Genomic DNA, 24,751 nt, shown 5'->3' on the forward strand with positions numbered 1-24,751 from the left:
GAACTCCCACTGTGGGTGTTCCAACAACCCACGGACTGCTGTAGTTCAAGAAGGACCATCTTCAAGTGCAGCAGGGGGCGTACAATAGGTCGAGGCCTAGCCATGAAGCCTACATTCCATGAATAAATTTTAAAAACCCAACAATTTTCTCAGTATCCCCAAATCCTTTCACTCTCTTCAGACCCAAAAATTCAATAGCTCTTATTTCCAATATATCTGATGATTGAGCAAATGTGTTCAGGATTTAATTTAAAACTGTCTCAGTATCATCATGGCTGCACGGACATTTTTTATTTTAATTACCCAGAGTCCTCTCTCCAGAAGGGTCCACTTCCTTTGCCATTTTCAGAGCTTCTGTGGTTGCTATATCAACGTTGCATGGCACAACCACCAGGTTAATCGTTTCTTGTCGTCTAATAAATGACTTAATGAGTCTCTTAATCTGCAATAAAATATTAATGTATTAGAATTTGGAAGTAACCAAAACAAAGTTCATGGGAAGTAGTAAAATAATTCAGAAGCAAGAATCACATAATGAAGCCAACCATAACAATTTTTATGTGTTTCCTTACTTAACTGTTATTGACTATGGCTGAAAAAAAGGTACATTTTCTGACCTTTTTAACATTGCACTGTTCTCAATATTCAAGTGAAATGGAGCAATTAAGTAAGCTCCCTTTCAGAAGGACATTGGAAGATTAGTAGTCCATTCAGCTCCTCGAGGCTGTTGCATCATTCAATGAGATAAGACTATAACATATAGGATATGGGCCATTCGGCCCATCAAGTCTGCTCCATCAATCAATCATGGCTGATAGATTTTTCAACCCCATTTTCTTACTTTGTCTGCATAAGTTTTGATTCATTGGTACTGAAGAACTTATCTATCTCTGTTTGAAATACACTCAATGGCCTGGCCTCTACAGCCTTCTGTGTCAATGAATTCCACAGATTCACCACTTCCTGGCTGAAGAAATTTCTCTTTATCTCCATTCCAAAAGGTCTTCCCTTTACTCTGTGGCTGTGCCCTCAGGTTCTCATCTCTCCTGCCAACATAAACATCTAACGTCCATTCTGTCCAGAATGTTCAATATTCTGAAAGTTTTAATCAGATTCCTCCTTATCCTTCTAAACTGCATCGAGTAAAGTCCCAGAGTCCTCAAACATGCCTCATATGTTAAGCCTTTCTTTCTGTGGTCATTCTCATGAGTCTCCTCTAGACCTGCTCCAGGTCCAATACATCTTTCTTGAGATATGGGGCTCAAAATTGCTCACAATATTCTAAATGTGGTCTGATTAGAGCCTTATAAAGCCTCAGAAGTACATCCCTGCTTTTGTATTCTAGTCATCTCAAGATGAATGACAACATTATGACTGAACTGTGGCCTATGTCCACATTCCCACCTTTGGCCAATATTCCATAATACCTTTGCTTAGATCTCAGATTTAAAATTAAAATTGACCTCGCACCATCTACCATTTGTGGAAGAGACTTCCAAATGGCTTCCTCCTTCTGTGTGTAGAAGAGCTTCCAAATAACTCTCCTGAATATTCTGGCTCATAGAGTCATAGAGATGTACTGCATGGAAACAGACCCTTCGGTCCAACCCGTCCATGCCAACCAGATATCCCAACCCAATCTAGTCCCACCTGCCAGCACCCTGCCTATATCCCTCCAAACCCTTCCTATTCATATACCCATCCAAATGCCTCTTAAATGCTGCAATTGTACCAGCCCCCACCACTTCCTCTGGCATCTCATTCCATACACGTACCACTCTCTGTGTGAAAAAGTTGCCCCTTAGGTCTCTTCTATATCTTTCCCCTCTCACCCTAAACCTATGCCCTCTAGTTCTGGACTCCCCGACCCCAAGGAAAAGACTTTGTCTATTTCTCCTATCCATGCCCCTCATAATTTTGTAAACCTCCACAAGGTCATCCCTCAGCCTCCGATGCTCCAGCGAAAACAGCCCCAGCCTAGGTCAGATCCTCCAACCCTAGCAACATCCTTGTAAATATTTTCTGAACCCTTTCAAGTTTCACAACATCTTTCCGATAGGAAGGAGACCAGAATTGCATGCAATATTCCAACAGTAGCCTAACCAATGTTCTGTACAGCCACAACATGACCTCCCAACTCCTGTACTCAATACTCTGACCAATAAAGGAAAGCATACCAAATACCTTCTTCACTATCCTATCTACCTGCGACTCCACTTTCAAGGAGCTATGAACCTGCACTCCAAGGTCTCTTTGCTCAGCAACACTCCCTAGGACCTTACCATTACGTGTATAAGTCTTGCTAAGATTTGCTTTCCCAAAAATGCAGCACCATGCCTTTATCTGAATTAAACTCAATCTGCCACTTCTCAGCCCATTGGCCCATCTGGTCCAGATCCTGTTGTAATCTGAGGTAACCCTCTTCACTGTCCACTACATCTCCGATTTTGGTGTCATCTGCAAACTTATTAACTGTACCTCTTATGCTCACATCCAAATCATTTATATAAATGACAAAAAGTAGAGGGCCCAGCACCAAAACTTGTGGCATTCCAGTAGTCAGAGGCCTCCAGTCTGAAAAACAACCCTCCACCACCACCCTCTGTCTTCTACCTTTGAGCCAGTTCTGTATCCAAATGGCTAGTTCTCCCTGTATTCCATGAGATCTAACCTTGCTAATCAGTCTCCCATGGGGAACCGTATTGACCGCCTTACTGAAGTCCATAAAGATCACATCTACTGCTCTGCCCTCATCAATCTTCTTTGTTACTTATTCAAAAAACTCAATCAACTTTGTGAGACATAATTTCCCATGCACAAAGCCATGTTGACTATCCCTAATCAGTCCTTGCCTTTCCAAATACATGTACATCCTGTCCCTCAGGATTCCCTCCAACAACTTGCCCACCACCGAGGTCAGGCTCACCGGTCTATAGTTCCCTGGTTTGTCTTTACCACCCTTCTTAAACAGTGGCACCACGTTTGCCAACCTCCGGTCTTCCAGCATGGGTCTAGAATCTCCAAGCAGTGGAAATAATTTATCTACTCTATCTTTTCCTGTTAGTATCTTGAAGACTTTGATCAGACACCCCATTAACCTACGAAATTCTCAAGATTATATGCCTAATTTGTTATAATCTCACCTCAGAACTAAATCCCTGAATTTCACATAACACTCTTGTAAACCTATGTTGTACTCTTTCTAAGGCCAATATATCCATCCTGAGGTGTGGTGCCCAGATCTTCTCACAGGACTCCAAGTGGGTCTATCCTGGATTTCCTTAACCTCCTTATTGAGAAATCTGCCAAGGGGTTCTCTACAATGTTCTACTGCACTTCACTAGTCAGTATACATGCTAGGATTGTTACAGTTTCATGGACTCTAAGCTTGGCTTTATCTGGAAATTTACAAATAAGTCCCAAGCCATTTGCTCACCCTGCAAGCTTGATGCTGAAACGAGGCATATTAAAGTCACCATATGCGATAATGTCTAAACTGGTCAAACCATTTCTCAGTATCAATCATACAAACTCATGAAAGGCAGTAAGTTGCTCATTCTAGTTCCTGAAAAGTGCCAAGTCTATCTCAGATTACCCTGGAAGGGTAAAGTATCTCCAAAATCTGAGCAACACAAGAAGCCAGCTGTTTCACAGGACCGATACAAGTGGGGTACACCACAAATGGAATGCCATCATGAAACCAAAAAGATGCTCTGACTATCCCATAATTGAGTAATCTAGTATGTAAATTTCAGTACTGGTGTTATGCCAGGTACAATATCCCAAAAACTAGTGGATCATACCAAACAGCAAATTCGTCAGGCTGTTCACAACAACTAAAGCACTGACCATACATTCCCAAGCCCCTGTTTACAAAACTCGGAACAGAGTGTCTGACATTATGTGTGATTCTGCAATTGGACAACATTTGCTGGACCACCATGACATTGCAAAGAATTGTGCTGACAACCAATTTCAGATTCTCATCTGGGCTCACTGTGTCGGGTATTTGTGTGAGTTGGAAGCTACATATATCAATACACAGGACCTTATTCACTGCAGACAAGAAAAATATGTACACACACTGCGACTGGTTCAACTGAACAAAGTAGATGACAGCAATTTGCTGATTTCTGATGACTCGGAACGTTAACTCTATTTTCTCCAACAGATGCTGCCAGACTTGGTGAGTTTCAAACTGGGATTACTACCAGTGCCACTTTCTAGCCAGCATAGACATGAAAGAGTAGGCAGGATGAACATGTGGCTTGAGGGATGGAGTAGGAGGGAAGGGTTCAAATTTGTAGGACATTGGGATTGGTTCTGGGGAAGGTGGGACTATTACAAATTGGACAGTCTACACCTGAACCAGACTGGAACTAATGTCCTTCGGGAAGTTTTTGCTACTGCTGTTGGGAAGGTTTTAAACTAATGTGGCAGGGGGCTGGGAAGCAGAAGTAAAGACAAGTAGATAGTGAGGTGGAAATCATGAAGTTAGCATTAATAAGGGGAAGAGTAGGCAGTGAGCAGATGAATGCAAAAGAACTGGCAGCCTGAAGTGTATATACTTTAATGCAAGGAGTATAGTGGGTAAGGCAGATGAACCTCGGCTTGGATTGGTGCCTAGGAGTATGACGTTATTACAATCACAATGACTTGGTTGAAGGAAGGGCATGATTGGCAACTAAATGTTCCAGGATATAGATGTTTTAGACAAGACAGGAAGGGAAGTAAAAGGGGGGAGGAGTTGCATTGCTGGCCAGGGATGATATCACGGCGGTGCTAAAGGAGGACACTATGGAGGGCTTGAGTAGTGAGGCATTATGGGTGGAGCTGAGAAATAAAAAGGGTGCAGTCACATTGTTGGGGCTGTATTGCAGACCTCCCAACAGTGAGTGTGAGGTAGAAGAACAAGCAGGTAAACAGATTATGGAAAGGTGCAGAGACAACATGGTGGTGGTGATGGAAGATTTTAATTTTCCCAACATTGACTGGGATACACTTAGTGTCAGAGGTCTGAATGGGGCAGAATTTGTAAGAAGCGTCCAGGAGAGTTTTCTAGAGCAGTGTGTCAATATGGTCACGATGAGGGAAGGAACCATATTGGATCTGGTACTGGGGAATGAGCCAGGCCAGGTGGTAGAAGTTGTGGGTGCAGGATTTCTTTGGGAACAGTGACCACAATTCTGTAATTTTTAGAATACTCGTAGACAAAGATGAGAGAGGTCCTAAAGGAAGAGTACTAAACTGGGGCAAAGCCAATTATATCAAAATTAGGCAGGAGCTGGGAAATGTGGATTGGACACAGCTATTTGAAGGGAAGTCCACATTTGAGACGCGGGAGGCTTTCAAAGATAGGTTAAAGATAGTGCAGGGTAGGCATGAACTGTTGAAGGCAAAGGATAGGAAGGGCAAGATTCGTGAACCATGGATGACAGGAGAAATTGTACGACTAGCCAAGAGGAAAAGGGAAGCATACATAAGGTCCAGGCAGCTAAGAACAGAACAGGCCCTGGAGGAATATCAGAAGAGTAGGTCAAGTCTTAAATGAGGAATCAAGTGGGCTAAAAGGAGTCGTGAAATAGCTTTAGCAAGCAGAATTAAGGAGAATCCCAAAGCATTTTATTCTTATATAAGAATCAAGTGGGTAACTAGAGAAAGGATTGGTCCACTAAAGGATAATGAAGGAAGGCTGTGTGTCGAACCTGAGAGAATGGTGAGATTCTGAATGATTACTTTGCATCAGTGTTCACTGAGGAGAGGAACATGATGAATGTTGAGATTAGAGATAGAAGTTTGATAACTCTGGATCATGTTGGCATAAGTAGAGAAGATGTGTTGGGTAGGCTAGAGGTTATTAAGGTGGACAAATCCCCAGGACCGGATGGGATCTATCCCAGGTTGCTGAGGAAGGTGAGAGAGGAAATAGCTGAGACGCTGACAGATATCTTTGTGGCATCCTTAAATACAGGTGAGGTGCCGGAGGGCTGGAAGGTTGCTCATGTTGTCCCCCTGTACAAGAAGAGTAGTATGGATATTCCGGGTAACTACAGACCAGTCAGTGGTGGGAAAGTTGTTGGAGAATGTATTTGGAAAAGATTGGACTTATCAGAGATAGGCAACATAGTTTTGTGTGAGGGAGATCATGCCTTACCAACATAATAGAGTTCTTTGAGGAAGTGACCAAGTTGATAGATGAAGGAAGGGCTGTAGATGTCATAAACATGGATTTTAGCAAAGCATTTGATAAGGTTCCCCATGGTAAACTAATGGAGTAAGTGAAGATGGTGTGCAGGGTGTTCTATCTAAGTGGATAAAGAACTGGTTGAGCAACAGGAGACAGACAGTAGTAATTGAAGGGAGTTTCACAAAATGGAGAAAGGTGACCCAGGGATCAGTGCTGGGGCCACTGTTGTTTGTAACATACATAAATGATCTGGAAGAAGGCACTGTTGGTATGATCAGCAAGTTTGCAGATGACACAAAGATTGATGGGAGTAGCAGAAAGCATAGGGGACTGTTAAAGGATACAAATGAATATAGATACACTGGACAGTTGGGTGGAGAAGTGGCAGACAGAGTTCAATCCAGGCAAATGTGAGGTGATGCATTTTGGGAAGTCTAATTCTAGGCGAATTATACCGTAAACGGAAGAGCCTTGGGAAAAGTGGATGAGCAGAGAGATCTGGGAGTTCAGGTCCATTGTACCCAGAAGGTTGCTGCATAGAGTGGTCAAGGAGGCATATAGTATGCTTGCCTTCATTGGACGGGGTATTGAGTATAAGAGCTGGCAGGTCATGTTAAAATTGTACAAGACATAGGTACGGCTGCATTTAGAATACTGTGTACAGTTCTGGTCACCACATTACCAAAAGGATGGGGACGCTTTGGAGAAGGTGCAGAGAAAGTTTACGAGGATGTTGCTTGGTATGGAAGGTGCTAGCTTTGAAGAGAGGTTGAGTAGGTTAGATTTATTTTCATTAGAAAAGAGGAGATTGAGGGGGGACTGATTGAGGTCTACAAAATCATGAAGGATATAAACAGGGTAGGGATAAGCTTTTTCCCCAGAGTGAAGGATTCAATAACGAGAGGTCATGCTTTCAAGGTGAGAGGTGAAAAGTTTAAGGGAGACACATGTGGCAATTCCATCACACAGAGGATGGTGGGTGCCTGGAATGCATTGCCAACAGAGGAAGTAGAGGCAGGCATGGCTGATTCATTTAAGGTGCACGAGTAGGTGGGGAACAGAGGGATACAGATGCTTAGGAATTGGGCGACAGGTTTAGACAGTGGATTTGGATCAACTCAGGCTTGGAGAGCCAAAGGGCGTGTTCCTGGGCTGTAAATTTTCTTTGTTCTGTTCTTTGTTCTACAGCACTTCTATTTTTGCTGCAGCAAATTGCTGGTTCATATCTCAGAGCAGGTTCCTGACCAGTTAGAACGAGCTTGCCTCTTTTAAAATCTAAACAAAGCCCAGCAGTTAACTGTCAATCAAATCTACTGGGTGTATTCTCCATGGCAATTGCTTACATAATCAGAGTCTACTTGCCAATCAATCAGTAGTTATCTCTCTTGCAGCATAAATCCTTGTTTGCCCTTATGTTGGTGTTTCTTGTGAATTGTCTTGATGAGTGTGAGATGAAAAGCTTTGATAATATGTTTTTGCTCAGCAATCAGAGAAAGTGGGGACTGCAGATGCTGGAGATCAGAGTCGAGAGTGTGTTGCTGGAAAAGCACAGCAGGTCAGGCAGCATCCAAGGAACAGGAGAATCGACATTTTGGGTATGAGCCCTTCATCAGGAATGAGTTTTTCCCTCGTTCCTGAATAAGGGCTTACACCCAAAACCTTGATTCTCCTGTTCCTCGGATGCTGCCTGACTTGCTGTGCTTTTCCAGCAACACACTCTCAACATTTTTCAGCAATATGCAAGTTCTGTTTTGACAATGGACTGTTTGTCACTGCCCAACTATAATTATCTACAACCTCAACAATTTGTCAAACAAGTGAATGATGAAGAACACAGGGAAAAAAAAACTGTGCTCTGTGTTAAATGACACATTATGATCTGAAACATTCCAAGTTTCTCACAGAAACATAATTAGACATATATTGACTGGTAAAGGCACATTTGCAGATATGATTGATCAAAAGATTGATCGAAAATAAATAGGTTTTTGGGAATATTCTAAAGGAAGGCTCAGATTTGGGAACACTGAAAGGTTTAGGAATGTAGATCATAATTTAGAAGTCCAGGAGGTGGTATTAAGTTACCAAGAGAAAGCCAAGCAAGTCAGTGAATATAGTGAGGTGAAAGTGAGGAGATCAGAGTCAAGATTAGTGTGGTGCTGGAAAAGTACAGCAGGTCAGGCAGCATCCGGGGAGCAGGAAAATCAACGTTTCAGGCAAAAGCCCTTCATGAGGAAGTACAGTATTAGAGAAATGCAGAAATCCCAGAGGGTGAACCGGCTGTTGTAAGATTGGAGGAGGCTAAATAACTTGGGAAAGCTGAAGCTGTGGAAGAATTTGAGCAAATGGTGATCTGGATATCTCCATAGTTCAGTGAGATAAAGGGAATAGGTGAATGAAACTTGAAAGCAGAATGTTGGATTAGCTCAAGTTGAATGAGTTTTGGAGATATGACAGATCACTGGAATAGGCTCAATCTGTTCAAAACAGCAGACATCGATAGATATTCTCCAGCCTACTGAGAAGATGAATGTGTTGAGTATTAAAATGGATGCTTCATATTTCCACAAGTCTGGCTCCGTACCTGATCACCAATATCTGCTGGTTGGTTCCCGATGGCTACTCTGGCAATTCCTGGTAGATCTATCAGCGTCAGGTCAGGAACGTTGCTAGATTCAATCTGCAGACTGATTAATTCTTGACTGATTCCCAATCCTTCACCTGCCATGATGTTCTGGGCTGGAGAGATGTGAAAACAGAGTCAGAGAATTGTAAACAGCAGGAGGCTACCTTCCCAGGTAAGGTTCCAACAGTGACAGAGGAACATAAATCTTGAAAATGTGGCTTGCAACTTCATTTTTCTTTGGGAAGGGGATAGTATGAGAAGGATGATGGACTAGTTTTTATTGCAGTTGAGTCTAATTAATCTCAATTGTGTCATAAAATGCTTTGAAATGAGATAAATTGTCCTCGGGTGTTCAAACAGGCACTTCACCCCCACAAATAAACAGAGAGGTAGAAATTCTAGTCTCAATCTCCAATCGGTACCACGTGGATAGCAGGCACCCCAGAATATTTAGTTCTTTAATTTTCCACCACCTTTTGCACCTGGATATAAAGGACTGCAGAGCTTTGATCTGATCGATTATTATGGAAATGCTTAGCTCTGTTTATTGACTGCTTTTTCCAGTGTTGGCATGAATGTAGTCTAATGTTGTCGCTTCACCAGGTTGGCATCTCACTTTTAGATATGCCTGGTTCTGCACTCTTCTTTGAACAGGAGGTGAACCCTTGTTTTAACAGTAATGGTAGAGTGGCTGACATGTCAAGACATTATCAGATCGTGATTGAATACAATCCTGCTCCTGCTGATGACCTGCTGATGCCAGGTCTTTTTAAGTCTTTTCCATTCATCATGATGGTAGTGCCTCACAACACCCTCAGCGTGAAGACAGAACTTTACACTCACAAAGACTGTGCGGTGATCACTCTTACCAATATTGTTATAAACAGGTAGAATCCTCTACTGCAGACTTAGACTTACACTGCAAACTAACGAACTTAACAATGAAACCATAAGCACCTGCACTAACAAGAAAGGACCAATGAATACCTTGAACATAAAAGAGAGAAAAGCCCTAGAAGAACAAAGAAAGGACAAAAACATAGTAATAGTACCGGCTGACAAAGGCCGAATGACAGTGATCATGGACAAAACACTGCATCCAAAAGGCAGAGAAACTGCTCGCAGATACTGACATCTACCAACAGAGGGAGTCAGACTCCATACCATATCTCACCAACAGAGTTAACACACTACGGAACCTACGTCAACCCTTACAAAGAATGAAAACAGAAGGTACGAATACCCCACGATTTTACGGACTCCAAAAGGTACATCCCTCAGACCCATCGTGTCCCTACTGGGAACGTCTACAGGCTAGCTAAGAGACTACATCAAAGGCTTCAACACTTTATTAGCGGAGGTACACACCCCATACACTTATCCCAGGAACACCTGGACAACATCAGGGCTATGGATATCAACAACGATGAGGTAATGGTCTCATTCAAAGTTATGGTATGTTTTACTTCAACTGACATAACTTTAGCCAAAGAAACTATAGCAAAACTCCTGGATAACCAGAACAGACAAACAGACTACGAATCCATCAACAAAGATAGCACATTGAAACTACTTGATCTATGCCTGACAACATACTTCATCCTCAGCTACCAGGAATGTGAACAGATCAATGGGACACTTATGGGCTCACCCATATCAGGGTTTATAGCTTATAGCTGAGGCTGTAATGCAAATACTTGAACAGATAGCCTTCCCACAGATCCAAACCAAGCTATGGATCAGGTACGTGGGTGACACTTTGGTGATGATCAAAGGAGCTGAAATCGAGGACACACTCCAGAAGATCAACAACATTTTCACCGAGATCAAATTTACTAGAGAGCAGGAGAACAAAAACCAACTTCCATTTCGGGATGTAATGGTTACAAGGACACAGAATGGTGAATGCACAACTAGAGAAAGGATTGGTCCACTAAAAGATAATGAAGGAAGGCTATGTGCCGAACCTGAGAGAATGGGTGGGATTCTGAATGATTACTTTGCATCAGTGTTCACTGAGGAGAGGAACATGATGAATCTTGAGATTATAGGTGGAAGTTTGATTAGTCTGGATCATGTTGGTATAAGTAGGGACGATGTGTTGGGTAGGCTAGAGGTTATTAAGATGGACAAATCCCCAGGACCGGATGGGATCTATCCCAGGTTGCTGAGGGATGCGAGAGAGGAAACAGTTGGGGCCCTGACAGATATCTTTGTGGCATCTTTAAATACAGGTGAGGTGCCGGAGGACTGGAGGGTAGTTTAATGTTGTCCTCCTGTACAAGAAGGGTAGTAAGGATATTCCGGGTAACAGACCAGTGAGCCTGACGTCAGTGGTGGGGAAGTTGCTGGACAGGGTACTAAGAGATAGGATCTAATTATATTTAGAAAAGAATGAGCTTCTCAGTGATAGACAACATGGTTTTGTGCGGGGGAGATCGTGCCTTACAAACTTAATAGAGTTCTTCGAGGAAGTGACCAAGTTGAGAGATGAAGGAAGAGCTGTTGATGTCATATACATGGACTTTAGTAAGGCGTTTGAAAAGGTTCCACATGGTAGACTAATGGAGAAAGTGAAGTCACATGGAGTGCAGGGTGTTCTAGCTAGGTGGACAAAGAACTGGTTGAGTTACAGGAGACAGAGAGTAGTAGTTGAAGGGAGTTTCTCAAAATGGAGAAAGGTGACCAGTGGTGTTCCATAGGGGTCAGTACTGGGGCCACTGTTGTTTGTAATATACATAAATGATCTGGAAGAGGGCACTGTTGGTATAATCAGCAAGTTTGCAGATGACACAAAGATTGGTGGAGTAGTAGAAAGCAGAAGAGACTGTCAGAGAACACAGGAGAATATAGATAGACTGGAGAGTTGGCCGGAAAAGTGGAAGATGGCTTTCAATCCAGACAAATGTGAGGTGATGCATTTAGGCAAGTCTAATTTTAGAGCGAATTATACAGTAAATGGAAGAGCCTCGGGAAAAGTTGATGGGCAGAGAGATCTGGGAGTGCAGGTCCATTGTACCCTGAAGGTTGCTGCACAGGTGGATAGAGTGGTCAAGAAGGCATATAGTATGCTTGCCTTCATTGGACGGGGTATTGAGTATAAGAACTGGCAAGTCATGTTAAAATTGTACAAGACATTGGTTCAGCCGCATTTAAAATACTATGTACAATTCTGGTCGCCATATTAACGAAAGGATGTGGATGCTTTGGAGAGGGTGGGGAGAAAGTTTATGAGGATGTTGCCTGGTATGGAAGGTGCTAGCTATGAAGACAGGTTGAGTAGGTTAGGTTTATTTTCACTAGAAAAAAGGAGATTGAGGGGGGACGTGATTGAGGTTTACAAAAGCATGAAGGGTATAGACACAGGGTGGATAAACACAAGCCTTTTCCCAGGCTGAAGAATTCAGTAACGAGAGGTCATGCTTTCAAGGTGTGAGGTGGAAAGTTTAAGGGGGGTACACGAGGCAAGTACTCCACACAGAGGGTGGTGGGCGTTTGGAACACATTGCCAGCAGAGGTGGTAGAGGCAGGCACGGTAGATTCATTGAAGATGCGTCTGGACAGATGCTGAGTAGGTGCGGAACAGAGGGATACAAATTCTTAGGAATTGACCGACAGATTTAGACAGTATATTTGTCCTCAGGCTCAGGCTTGGAGGGCCAAAGGGCCTGTTCGTGGGCTGTAAATTTTCTTTGTTCACAACAAAAGTGCACAGAAAGACCACACACACCGATCAAATCCTAAACTAAAACAGCAACCACCCAAACACCCACAAGAGGAGCTGCGGTAGGACCCTGTTCAAAAGAGCAACAATACACTGCAGCACCCCGGAACTGTGAAGAGAGGAAGAAGAACACCTTTACAAAGTCTTTGCCAAAAACGGATAGCCCCCACGGCTTTGTCAGGAGATTCCTGGCAGACAAGCAACACCAAGAAGACAAGACATGCCCCAACCTAATGCTATTCTCCCGTCCATGAAAACATGTCAGAACTGACAACTAGACTGCTCTGACCACCACAGTCCTTGACAGCACACAAACCAACACACTCAAGAGAGCCAGAATAAAGGACCCAATACCCACTATGAGCAGGACGAGTGCAATTTACAAATTCTCATGCAGCGACTGCACTAAGTGCTACTAAGGTCAACACGGGTAAGGAAACCTCCTGCTGATTACATCCAGTTCAGCTGATGAATCAGTCCTCCTCCATATTAGATTCCATTTGGAAGAAGGGCACAGTGTTTATACTGGCTGGGGGATTTTAATGCCCATCACCAAGGCTTACTCAGTAGCACCAGAAGTAGATTTGAAATGCTAACTTTGTTTCTCTTTGCGCAGATGGTGCTCAACTTTCTCTAGCACTTTCTGATTTTAATCCCAGTGGCAGAACTGGCCAAATCCTGAAGTGGTGGCACGGTGGCTCAATGGATTAGCACTGCTGCCTCACGGCACTGGGGTTCGATTTGCACCCTCAGGCGACCGCCTGTCTGTGAGGAGTTTGCACATTCTCCCTGTGTCTGGGTGGGTTTTCTCCAGGTGCTCCAGTTTCCTCCCACTGTTCAAAGATGTGCAGGTCAGGTGGATTGGGAGAAAGTGAGGACTGCAGATGCTGGATATCAGAGTCAAAAAGTGTGGCACTGGAAAATCACAGCCGGTCAGGCAGCATCCAAGGAGCAGGAGAGTTGACGTTTCGAGCATGAGCACTTCATCAGGAATGTGGATTGGCCATTTTAAATTGCCTGTAGTGTCCTGGGATGTGCAGGCTCAGTGGGTTAGCCATGAGAAATGAAAGATTACAGAGATAGGGTGGTTGGGAGGGGAGGGGAGGGGGGTAGATGGGGTCAGGGTTGGGGGGGGTGAGGGGATGTGGTCAGGGTGGGGATGGGATAGGTCAGCATTGGGGGCATGGGGTCAGGGTGGGAGAGGATGGGTCAACATGGGGAAGGATAGGTCAGCATTGGGGGGATGGGGAGGGGAATGGGTCAGTGTGGGGAGGGACGGTCAGGATGGAGGGGTGTGGATGGGTCAGGGTGGGGGAGGATGAGGTCAGGGTGGGGAGGGGAATGGGTCAGCATTGGGGGGCACGGGTCAGTGTGGGGCGAGACAGGTCAGGGTGGACGTGTGGAATAGGTCAGAGTGGGGGCAGATGGGGTCATGGTGGGGAGGGATGGGTCAGGGTGGAGGGGTGCAGATGGGTCAGGGTGGGGACGGATGGGGTCAGGGTGGGGAAAGATGAGGTCAGGGTGGGGAGGGATGGGTCAGTGTGGGGAGGGATGGGTAGGGTGGGGGAGGGAATGGGTCAGGATGGGGGCTGATGGGGTCAGTGTGGGGAGGGATGGGTCAGTGTGGGGAGGGATGGGTAGGGTGGGGAAGGGAATAGGTCAGGATGGGGTCAGGGTGGGGAAGGGAATGGGTCAGGGTGGAGGAGGATGTGGTCAGGATGGGGGCAGATGGGGTCAGGGTGGGGGAGGAATGGGTCAGGGTAGGGAAGGGAATGGGTCAGGGTGGGTAGGGGATGGGGTCAGGGTGGGGGAGGATGGGGTCAGGGTGGGGAGGGATGGGGTCAGGGTGGGGTCAGGATGGGGGAGGATTGGGTCAGGGTGGGGCAGGATGGGGTCAGGGTGGGTAGGAGATGGGGTCAGGGTGGGGGAGGATGGGGTCAGGGTGGAGGATGGGGTCAGGGTGGGGAAGGGAATGGGTCAGGGTGGGGGAGGATGGGGTCAGGGTAGGAGAGGATGGGGTAAGGGTGGGGAAGGGAATGGGTCAGTATTGGGGGATGAGTCAGCGTGGGTGTTAGGAGGGATGCTATTTTGTGAGTTGGTGTGGACTCAAATGGCCAAATGGCCTGTTTCCATGTGGTAGGGGTTCTGTTTCAAGTTTTTGTGAAGATCTGTAGCATGGGAGCTAGTTGGATTCCTTGTTGGTCCATTCGCCGAGTTGGTGAGTTTTATTGACAGACATTTTGTCCCCTTTCTAGGTGATACCATCAGTGCTATGTTAGCTCTTGTGAAGCACTGCTGTACTGTTCCACTTTGAATTGATGTGGTTCTGTTTGAGCTGTTTCCAATTGGTACTGGTTCTGGTTTTTCCATTGCAGTGGTTTGTATATTGGATCCAGGTCAATGTATGTGTTGATGGAATCCAAGGATGAGTACCATGATTCCAGGAATTCCTTTGCTGTTCTTTGTTTGGCTTGTCCTAGTATCGTTGTGTTGTCCCAGTCAGACTCATGGTTCTCATTGCCTGTGTGTACATATACCAGGAGAGCTTGGACTTCCGTATCAATTTGGAGGCCTCCCAAGACAGTTCCCTCCTGACTGAATACCACTGTGCTGCTACCTCTGGTGAATCCATTCTATACTGAGAGAGCATGGAGCCAGGAACAACAGTGCCAGAGACTCTGCAGCTATCTAAGGGTGGTGAGGGAGCTTAGGGTCAATACAGCCACCTCGACACAGAGCCACTCTGAGATGTTGGTCTTACGAAAATGATCAGGACGGAACTTGATAGGTCCCTCAGCACCGATGGGAAGCTCCTGCTGCATTAATTACTTACGATGAGGTTGCAACTTTTCTTATTCCAAACCTCCCCCCAACCCCCCACCCGCCCCCCCCCCAAACAAACTCACAACTGGAGCCTGGAGTCTCAAGCTTTTTGCAAGGTGGCCGCTTCTATTGAGTGAGTGGTCTCCTTATCCACTGAGGTTGACACTGCTGCTGGAAAAACTCAGGGAGGCCACAACAGTTCCGAGCTGGGAGAGAAAATGCTAGAAAATCTCAGCAGGTCTGGCAGCATCTCTCCTTACAGATGCTGCCAGACCTGCTGAGATTTTCCAGCATTTTCTCTTTTGGTTTCAGATTCCAGCATCCGCAGTAATTTGCTTCTACTTTAGTGTGGGGCCTTAATGAGAAGTGTCCAGCAGTGAGGTTGACAACGCTGAATGATTTCAAGTCTCCTTAACCAGGAACTCTGAAGTCAGTTCGGAAATCTGAATGCCACTTCACTAGGAGATACTAACTGAGCACAAGCAGAAGATAAAATCAGATATTTCCCAGGGTATACAACCAATCATAGAATCCTTATGGTGAGGAAGCAGGCCATTCAGCACATCGAATCTACACCAACCCTCCCACCCAGAGCCACTCCTCCCCTATCCCTGCATTTCCCATGGCCAATCGACCTAACCTGCACATCTTTGGACTGTGGGAGGAAACCAGAGTATCCGGAGAAAACCCACGCAGACACAGGGGAGAATGTGCAAACTCCACACAGACTGCCGCCCGAGGGTGGATTTGAACCTGGGTCCCTGGTCACCTAGGCACTGTTTCAATCCACACCAAAGGCTCACCAAATATTTCTTTCTTTAACTTGTTGTTATGTTCCTTTCAGATATTTTTAATGCAGCAATTCACACCTCATTTCAACACAGCCTTTCACTTTATCCATTAACACTCTCTTTGGCTTTTGCATCATGAAATCTTTTGTTGGTTAATCTCGTCCAGCCTTCACCCTGTCACAGACATTTGCCTTTGTACTTCTAGTTCACTTGGCTTTTCTATTGGCTTAAAACTCAAACAGTTTTATCTTTCCTCAATTCTGATGAAATTCGTCCATCTGACAAATAAACGCTGAGATCTCTTCACAGATCTTTCTTGATCTGCTATGCCTTTTCAAAATCTTTTGTCCTTGATTTTTTTCCCTTCTGATAACAAAGCATTTGCCTCCTTAACCTCAAAATATCATTAGTTTTTTTTTTAAATATAAGAACATGGAATGTGAAAGGAAGCTAAAGCCTTCCTTCCAAATGGTACAAGCAAAATTAGTTCAGTTTTACGGTACCTGTCTGGATTTGTTTCTCTACTTCTGATGGGTCTGTCAGTTCCACTTGAAAATATTCATTAGTCAGTTTGCCCTTCCACACATTGTCCTCTTTGGCTTTCTTCAGCTTCAATTCAAGAGGACATCTGGTAACAATACCTGGTGTGAAATATTGAAAAGGACGACATCATTTCAAGTGAATTATAGTCACATGATACTGCTAGTTAGATGCATCAAACATGGAATCACAGAATTGTTACGGCAGAGAAGGATGCCCCTCAGCCTATTGTACTAGCACGTTGAATGACCAGAATTACCTTATACTACTTTCTTGATTTCTCCACATACTCTTGCATGTTATTTTGAGATATCTAATCACCCAATGCCTTCTTGAAAGCCTCAATTAAACCTGCCTCTATCGCACTTCTAGGCAGCACAGTCCTTACCCTAATTATTCACTGAGTGAAGACATTTCCCCTCACTTCACTTTTGTTCCTTTTACAGACCATTTAAAATCTACACTCTCTCATTTCGTGCTCCTTCTACAAGTAGCAGTTTCTCCCAACCTACTCTAACCAGCCAGTTCATGATTTTGAAAATCTCTGTGAATGTGCACAGCACATTTTAAAACAGTTAAGAAAGACAGCATTGTCCATCCCAAACTGCCTTTGAGAAGCTGTGCATAACAGCATAAAGTCTTATAGATTTAATACTGTAAAGTACATTGTCTACAAAGAGGGAAGCACTTAATGTTCAGACTTGGTGGAAGAACAACTTAGGATCCTTAGGAGTAAAACCATCCAGGTCTTCCTCGTGGTCTGTAACAATGTCTATCAATAATGTGTTGTGAACATTGTACAGACAACATCTTGTTTAAGACAAAAGCCTACTCATAGAGTCATAGAATCATAGAGATGTACAGCACGGAAACAAACCCCTCAGTCCAACCTGTCCATGCCAACCAGATATCCCAAACCAATCTAGTCCCACCTGCCAGCACCCAGCCATTATCCCTCCAAACCCTTCCTAGGGGCAGCACAGTGGCACAGTGGTGAGCACTGCTGCCTCACAGCACTAGAGACCCGGGTTCAATTCCTGCCTCAGGCAACTGTCTGCATAGAGTTTACACATTCTCTCTGTGTCTGTTTCCATACTATAAGTAATCTAATCTTTTGAAACACCCATCCAAATGCCTTTTAAATGTTGCAATTTTACCAGTCTCCACCACTTCCTCTGGCAGCTTATTCCATACACATACCATTCTCTGTGTGAAAAAGCTGCCGCTTAGGTCTCTTTTATATCTTTCCCCTCTTACCCTAAACCTATGCCCTCTAGTTCTGGACTCCCCGACCCCAGGGAAAAGATTTTTGCCTATTTACCCGATCCATGCCCCTCATGATTTTATAAACCTCTATAAGGTCACCCCTCAGCCTCTGACGCTCCAGGGAAAACAGCCCCAGCCTGTTCAGCCTCTCCCTATAGCTCGAATCCTCCAACCCTGGCAACATCCTCGTAAATCTTTTTTGAACCCTCTCCAACAACTTACCTACCACTGATGTCAGGCTCACTGGTCTACAGTTCCCTGGCTTGTCCTTACCACCCTTCTTAAACAGTGGCACCATGTTAGCCAACCTCCAGTCTTCCGACACCTCATCTGTTACTATCGATGATACAAATATTTCAGCAAGAGGCCCGGCAATCACCTCTCTAGCTTCCCACAGAATTCTAGGGGACATCTGATCAGTTCATGGGGGTTCCTGATGAAGGGCTTTTGCCTGAAACGTCGAATTTCCTGTTCCTTGGATGCTGCCTGACCTGCTGCGCTTTAACCAGCAACACATTTTCAGCTCTGATCTCCAGCATCTGCAGACCTCACTTTTTACTCGATTTATCCACCTTTACCTGTTTCAAGACATCCAGCACTTCCTCCTCTCTAATATGGATATTTTGCAAGACAGTCTATCTCTTCCATATTTTTTTCCACAGTAAATACTGATGCAAAATATTCATTTAGTATCTCCCCCATTTTCTGCAGTTCCACACAAAGGCCGCCTTGCTGATCTTTGAGGGGCCCTATTCTCTCCCTAGTTACCCTTTTGTCCTTAACGTATTTGTAAAAACTCTTTGGATTCTCCTTAATTCTATTTGCCAAAGCTATCTCATGTCCCCGTTTTGCCCTCCTGATTTCCCTCTTAAGTATACTCCTATTTCCTTTATACTCTTCTAAGGATTCACGCGATCTATCCTGTCTATACCTTACATATACTTCCTTCTTTTTCTTAACCAAACCCTCAATTTCTTTAGTCATCCAGCATTCCCTATATCTATGAGCCTTTCCTTTCACCCTGACAGAAATATACTTTCTCTGGATTCTCGTTATCTCATTCCTGAAAGCTTCCCATTTTCCAGCCATCTCTTTACCTGCGAACATCTGCCCCTAATTAGCTTTCGAAAGTTCTTGCCTAATACCGTCAAAATTGGCCTTTCTCCAGTTTAGAACTTCAACTTTTAGATCTAGTCTATCTTTTTCAATCATTATTTTAAATCTAATAGAATTATGGTCGCTGGCCCCAAAGTGCTCCCCCACTGACACCTCAGTCACCTGCCCTGCCTTATTTCCCAAGAGTAGGTCAAGTTTTGCACCTTCTCTAGTAGATATATCCACATACTGAATCAGAAAATTGTCTTGTACACACTTAACAAATTCCTCTCCATTTAAACCCTTAACACTATGGCAGTCCCAGTCTATTTTTGGAAAGTTAAAATTCCCTACATTAACCACCCTATTGTTCTTACAGATAGCCCCTCTGACTATTAGGGACTCTATAGTACAATCCCAATAAGGTGATTAATCCTTTCTTATTTCTCAGTTCCACCCAAATAACTTCCCTGGATGTATTTCTGGGAATATCCTCCCTAAGTACAGCTGTAATGCTATCCCTTATCAAAAATGCCACTTCCCCTCCTCTCCTGTCTCCCTTTCTATCCTTCCTGTAGCCATGTTTCTGTAATTGCTATGATAACTAAAGAAATTGAGGGTTTGGTTAAGAAAAAGAGGGAAGTGTACGTCAGGTATAGACAGGATAGATCGAGTGAATCCTTAGAGTATAATGGAAGTAGGAGTATACTTAAGCGGGAAATCAGGAGGGCAAAAAGGGGACATGAGATAACGTTGGTAAATAGAATTAAGGAGAATCCAAAGGGTTTTTACAAATATATTAAGGATAAAAGGGTAACTAGGGAGAGAAAAGGGTCCTTAAAAGATCAGCAAGGCGGCCTTTGTGCGGAGCCACAGAAAATGGGGGAGATACTAAATGAGTATTTTGCATCAGTATTTACTGTGGAAGAGGATATGGAAGATATAGACCATAGGAAAGTAGATGGTGACACCTTGCAAAATGTCCAGATTACAGAGGAGGAAGTGCTGGATGTCTTGAAATGGTTAGAGGCGGATAAATCCCAGGACCTGATCAGGTGTACCCTAGAACTCTGTGGGAAGCTAGAGAAGTGATTGCTGGGCCTCTTGCTGAGATAGTTGTATCATCGATAGTCACAGGTGAGGTGCTGGAAGGTTGGAGGTTAGCAAACATGGTGCCACTGTTTAGGAAGGGCGGTAAAGACAAGCCAGGGAACTATAGACCAGTGAGCCTGACCTCAGTGGTAGGCAAGTTATTGGAGGAATCCTGAGGGACAGGCTGTATATGTATTTGGAAAGGTAAGGACTAATTAGGGATAGTCAACATGGCTTTGTGAAATCATGTCTCACAAACTTGATTGAGTTTTTTGAAGAATTAACAAAGATGATTGAGGGTAGAGCAGTAGATGTGATCCATATGGACTTCAATAAGGCCTTTAAGCGGCAATTGGATAGGTACATGGATAGGTGCTTAAGCTAGGACAAATGTTCGGCACAACATCGTGGACCGAAGGGCCTGTTCTGTGCTGTATTGTTCTATGGTCTATCCCAGTCCCATGTTCCGAACCATACCCTGAGTTCATCTGCCTTCCCTATTAGGCCCCTTGCATTGAAATAAATGCAGTTTAATTTATTAGTCCTACCTTGTCCCTGCCTGCCCTGACTGTTTGACTCACTTCTGTTATCAGCTGTACCAGTCTCAGATTGATCTCTTTCCTCGCTAACTCCCTTATCACGTATTTCTGTGGACTATTTGAATAAGAAGCAGCTGAAAATTGCATAATCAGCAGTGCATATTCCCAATTCTGAATTTATGATGGAGCAGCTGAAAATGGCTAGGCTTAAGAACCATCCTGAGGAACTCTTGTGGCAATGTCCTCTATCACAGATGATTGACTTCCAACAACCATAGCCATCTTCCTATGCAAATGGGTAGGAATCCAACCAGAACTTTTCCCTGATGTGCTCTGACTCCAGTTTTACTGGACCCTCTTAATGCCAGACTTGGTGAATTGCTGCCTCAATGGAAACATAAAAACTAGGATCAGGAGTCAGCCCTCCGAACCTGCTTATCATTCAGTGTGATCATGGCTGATCCTCAAGCTCAATGCCATCTCCAAACTCCTCCCCACACCACTTGATGCCTTTAATAAGTAAAAAATATCGTGAATATACCCAGCAACTTGGTCTTCCCAATTCTCTATGGTAGAGAATTCCACAGGTTCGCTACCTTTTGAGTGAAGAATGTTTTCCTCATTTTAGTCCTAAAGGCCCTACCCTCTATCCTGAGACTGTAAACGTGAAGTTGCCGTAGTCCTACTCTCAGAGAGACTCGCTGGTGGTGGTTTAACCTGAGGGCCGCCATGCCCCAGGTGAGGGGAGAGGTTGCGAAAATCCCTCAGCCTTTTGAACTCCAGTGAATACAGGCACAGTTGGACCAATCTCTCTTCATGTCATCCTCGGGTCAGTGTCATGAACCTCCTCTGCACCATGCTATGGTAAGCATATCCTTTCTTAAATAAAGAGACTAGAATTGGTGGTCAGTGAACAGGATATTGCTGTGTAAAGATGTGTTGCTGGAAAAGCACAGCAGGTCAGGCAGCATCAAAGGAGCAGGAAAATTGACGTTTCGGGCATAAGCCCTGGAGAAGGGCTTATGCCCGAAACATCAATTTTCCTGCTCCTTTGATGCTGCCTGACCTGCTGTGCTTTTCCAGCAACACATTTTTAAGCTCTGATCTCCAGCATCTGCAGTTCTCACTTTCTCCTATTGCTGTGTAAATGCAGCTTGATAGCACTATTGATGACTTGTTCCATTACTTTGCTGATTATTGCTTACAAACTGATACAGCAGGAATTGGCTGGGTTCAATTAGCCCTACCTTTTTCAGGTGAGATAAATCTGGGCAATTTTCCACATTGTCAGGTCAATGCCAGTGTTGTAGATGTACTGGGACAGCTTGGCCAAGGTGCAGCTAATTCAGTCCTTAGCAGTATTCATTGCCTTTATAGATTCCTTACAGTATGGAAACAGGCCCTTCAGCCCAACAAGTGCACACCGACCCCTCAAAGAGTAATCCACCCAGACCCATTCCTCATATTTACCCCTGACAAATGCACCTAACACTATGGGCAATTTAGCCTATCCAATTCACCTAACCTGCACATTTTTGGATTGTGGGAGGAAACTGGAGCACCTGGAGGTAACCCACACAGACACAGGGAGAATGCGCAAATTCCACACAGACAGTTGCCAGAGGCTGGAATCGAACCCAGGGCTCTGTTAGCAGTGCTAACCACTGAACCACCATGCCACCCGGGTCTTAGCTGGGTCTTGATCTCACATGGAGTGAATTGTAGTGGCTAAAGACTTGCAGCTGTGAGGCAGGGGACCTCAAGAGGAGGGCAAGGTGAATCATTCACTTGGCAGCTGAGGCGAAAGGTAGATGCAAATGCTTCAGCATCAAATCTTGCTTTCTCCCCAGTAGTTTAGGACAGGGATAATTATGGAACGATGTCCCCTTGTTGGTTGTTTAATTGTCCACCACCGCTCATGACTAGATGTGACAGGACGACGGAGCTTTGATCTAATCCTTGGATTATGGGTTTGCTCCACTGTGTCCATTGTGTGCTGTTTCCACTGTTCAGCACACAAGAAGACCTGTGTTGTAACTTCACCAGGTTGGTACCTCATTTTTTACGTATGTCTGTTCCTGATCTCTCCTACACTCTTCATTGAATCTGGAAGATCAACTCTGATTCACGCTACTGGTAGAGTGGACTATATGGCAGCCAATAAGTATATAGATTACTGTTGAATGTAATTCTACTGCTTCTGCTGTTCAATAACACCTCAGTGATGTCCAATTTTGTAGTTCTAAGCCAGTTTGAAATCTAGCCTGATTAGCACAATGGTAGTGCCACACAAAATGTATGGAGGATATCTTAAATATGAAAGCAGAGACTTGGTTTCACGGACAGATGCATCTGCAACACGTAGGCTGGTCAGGATGACTTCAAGTGTATTCTTATCTGGGTAAAAACAATGACTGCAGATGCTGGAAACCAGAGTCTAGATTAGACTGGTGCTGGAAAAGCACACCAGTTCAGGCAGCATCCACGGAGCAGGAAATTCGATGTTTCGGGCAAAAGCCCTTTATCAGGAATAGAGGCAGAGTGTCTGCAGAGTGGAGAAATAAATGAGAGGAGGGTGGGGGTAGGGAGAAAGTAGCATAGAGTACAATAGATGAGTGGGGAGGGGATGAAGGTGATAGGTCAGGGGGAGGGTGGAGTGGATAGGTGGAAAAGGAGATAGGCAGGTAGGACAGGTCATGGAGACAGTGCTGAGCTGGAATTGGGGTGAGGTAGGGGAAGGGGAAATGAGGAAACTGTTGAAGTCCACATTGATGTCCTGGGGTTGAAGTGTTCCCAGGCGGAAGATGAGGCGTTCTTCCTCCAGGCATCTGGTAGTGAGGACGTGGCGGTGAAAGAGGCCCAGGACCTCCATGTCCTTGGCAGAGTGGGAGGGGGAGTTGAAATGTTGGGCCACAGGGCAGTGTGGTTGATTGGTGTGGGTGTCTCGGAGATGTTCCCTAAAGCGCTCTGCGAGGAGTCGTCCAGTCTCCCCAACATAGAGGAGACTGCATCGGGAGCAACGGATACAATAAATAATATTGGTGGATGTGCACGTAAAACTTTGATGGATGTGGAAGGCTCCTTTAGGGCCTTGGATGGAGGTGAGGGAGGAGGTGTGGGCGCAGGTTTTACAGTTCCTGCGGTGGCAGGGGAAGGTGCCAGGATGGGAGGGTGAGTTGTAGAGGGAGTGTGGACCTGACCATGTAGTCACGGGGGGAATGGTCTTTGCTAAAGGCAGAAAGAGGTGGGGAGGGAAATATATCCCTGGTGATGGGGTCTGTTTGGAGGTGGCGGAAATGTTGGTGGATGATTTGGTTTATGCAAAGGTTGGTAGGGTGGAAGGTGAGCACCAGGGGCATTCTGTCCTGTTACGGTTGGAGGGGTGGGGTCTGAAGGCGGAGGTGCGGGATGTGGATGAGATGCATTGGAGGGCATCTTTAACCACGTGGGCAGGGAAATTGCAGTCTCTAAAGAAGGAGGCCATCTGGTGTGTTCTGTAGCAGAACTGGTCCTCCTGGGAGCAGATAAGGCAGAGGCAGAGGAATTGGGAATATGGGATGGCATTTATGCAGGAGGTAGGGTGGGAAGAGGTGTAATCCAGATAACTGTGGGAGTCGGGTTTGTAAAAAATGCTGGTGTCAAGTTGATTGTCATTAATGGAGATGGAGAGGTCCAGGAAGAGGAGGGAGGTGTCAGAGATGGTCCAGGTAAAGTTAAGGTCAGGGTGGAACGTGTTAATGAAGTTAATGAATTGCTCAACCTCCTCGCGGGAGCACGAGGTGGTGCCATTGCAATCATCAATGTAGCGGAAGAAGAGGTGGGGATCTGGTTGTGGTCTGCCACTGACCAGGTTTTGCAGTTACATTGTTCAGGATTCTGCCAGTCAGTCAGTAGTGGTGTCATCTAGCTACACTTGAAATACCCCACTCAGATTACATTCTGTGCCTCCGCTGCCCTCAATTCATTATCCAAAAGGAGTTCACCATGAAGGATCGCTGATTCATCAGCCGAGAGGGAGGAGGTGGAAGCAGCAGGTAGTTATCAGCTGTACGATTCCTTGCCCATTTT

At 44.9% G+C, this 24,751-nt stretch overlaps 1 protein-coding gene across 1 annotated transcript in view; it reads right to left on the bottom strand.

Annotated features, from left to right (window-relative positions):
- LOC132821182 (interferon-induced GTP-binding protein Mx1-like) overlaps window positions 1–24,751 on the bottom strand; it is a 57,250-nt gene that overhangs the window by 19,148 nt on the left and 13,351 nt on the right. Inside the window, exons 4-6 of the mRNA XM_060833818.1 lie at window positions 16,655–16,792; window positions 8,772–8,926; window positions 304–442 (exon numbers count right to left, since the gene is read on the bottom strand). Coding sequence (XP_060689801.1) covers window positions 304–442; window positions 8,772–8,926; window positions 16,655–16,792 — 432 coding nt within the window. The remainder of the gene's footprint in view (window positions 1–303; window positions 443–8,771; window positions 8,927–16,654; window positions 16,793–24,751) is intronic.

The sequence above is a fragment of the Hemiscyllium ocellatum genome, chromosome 12 (genome assembly GCF_020745735.1).
Source record: "Hemiscyllium ocellatum isolate sHemOce1 chromosome 12, sHemOce1.pat.X.cur, whole genome shotgun sequence".
Taxonomy (NCBI): domain Eukaryota; kingdom Metazoa; phylum Chordata; class Chondrichthyes; order Orectolobiformes; family Hemiscylliidae; genus Hemiscyllium; species Hemiscyllium ocellatum.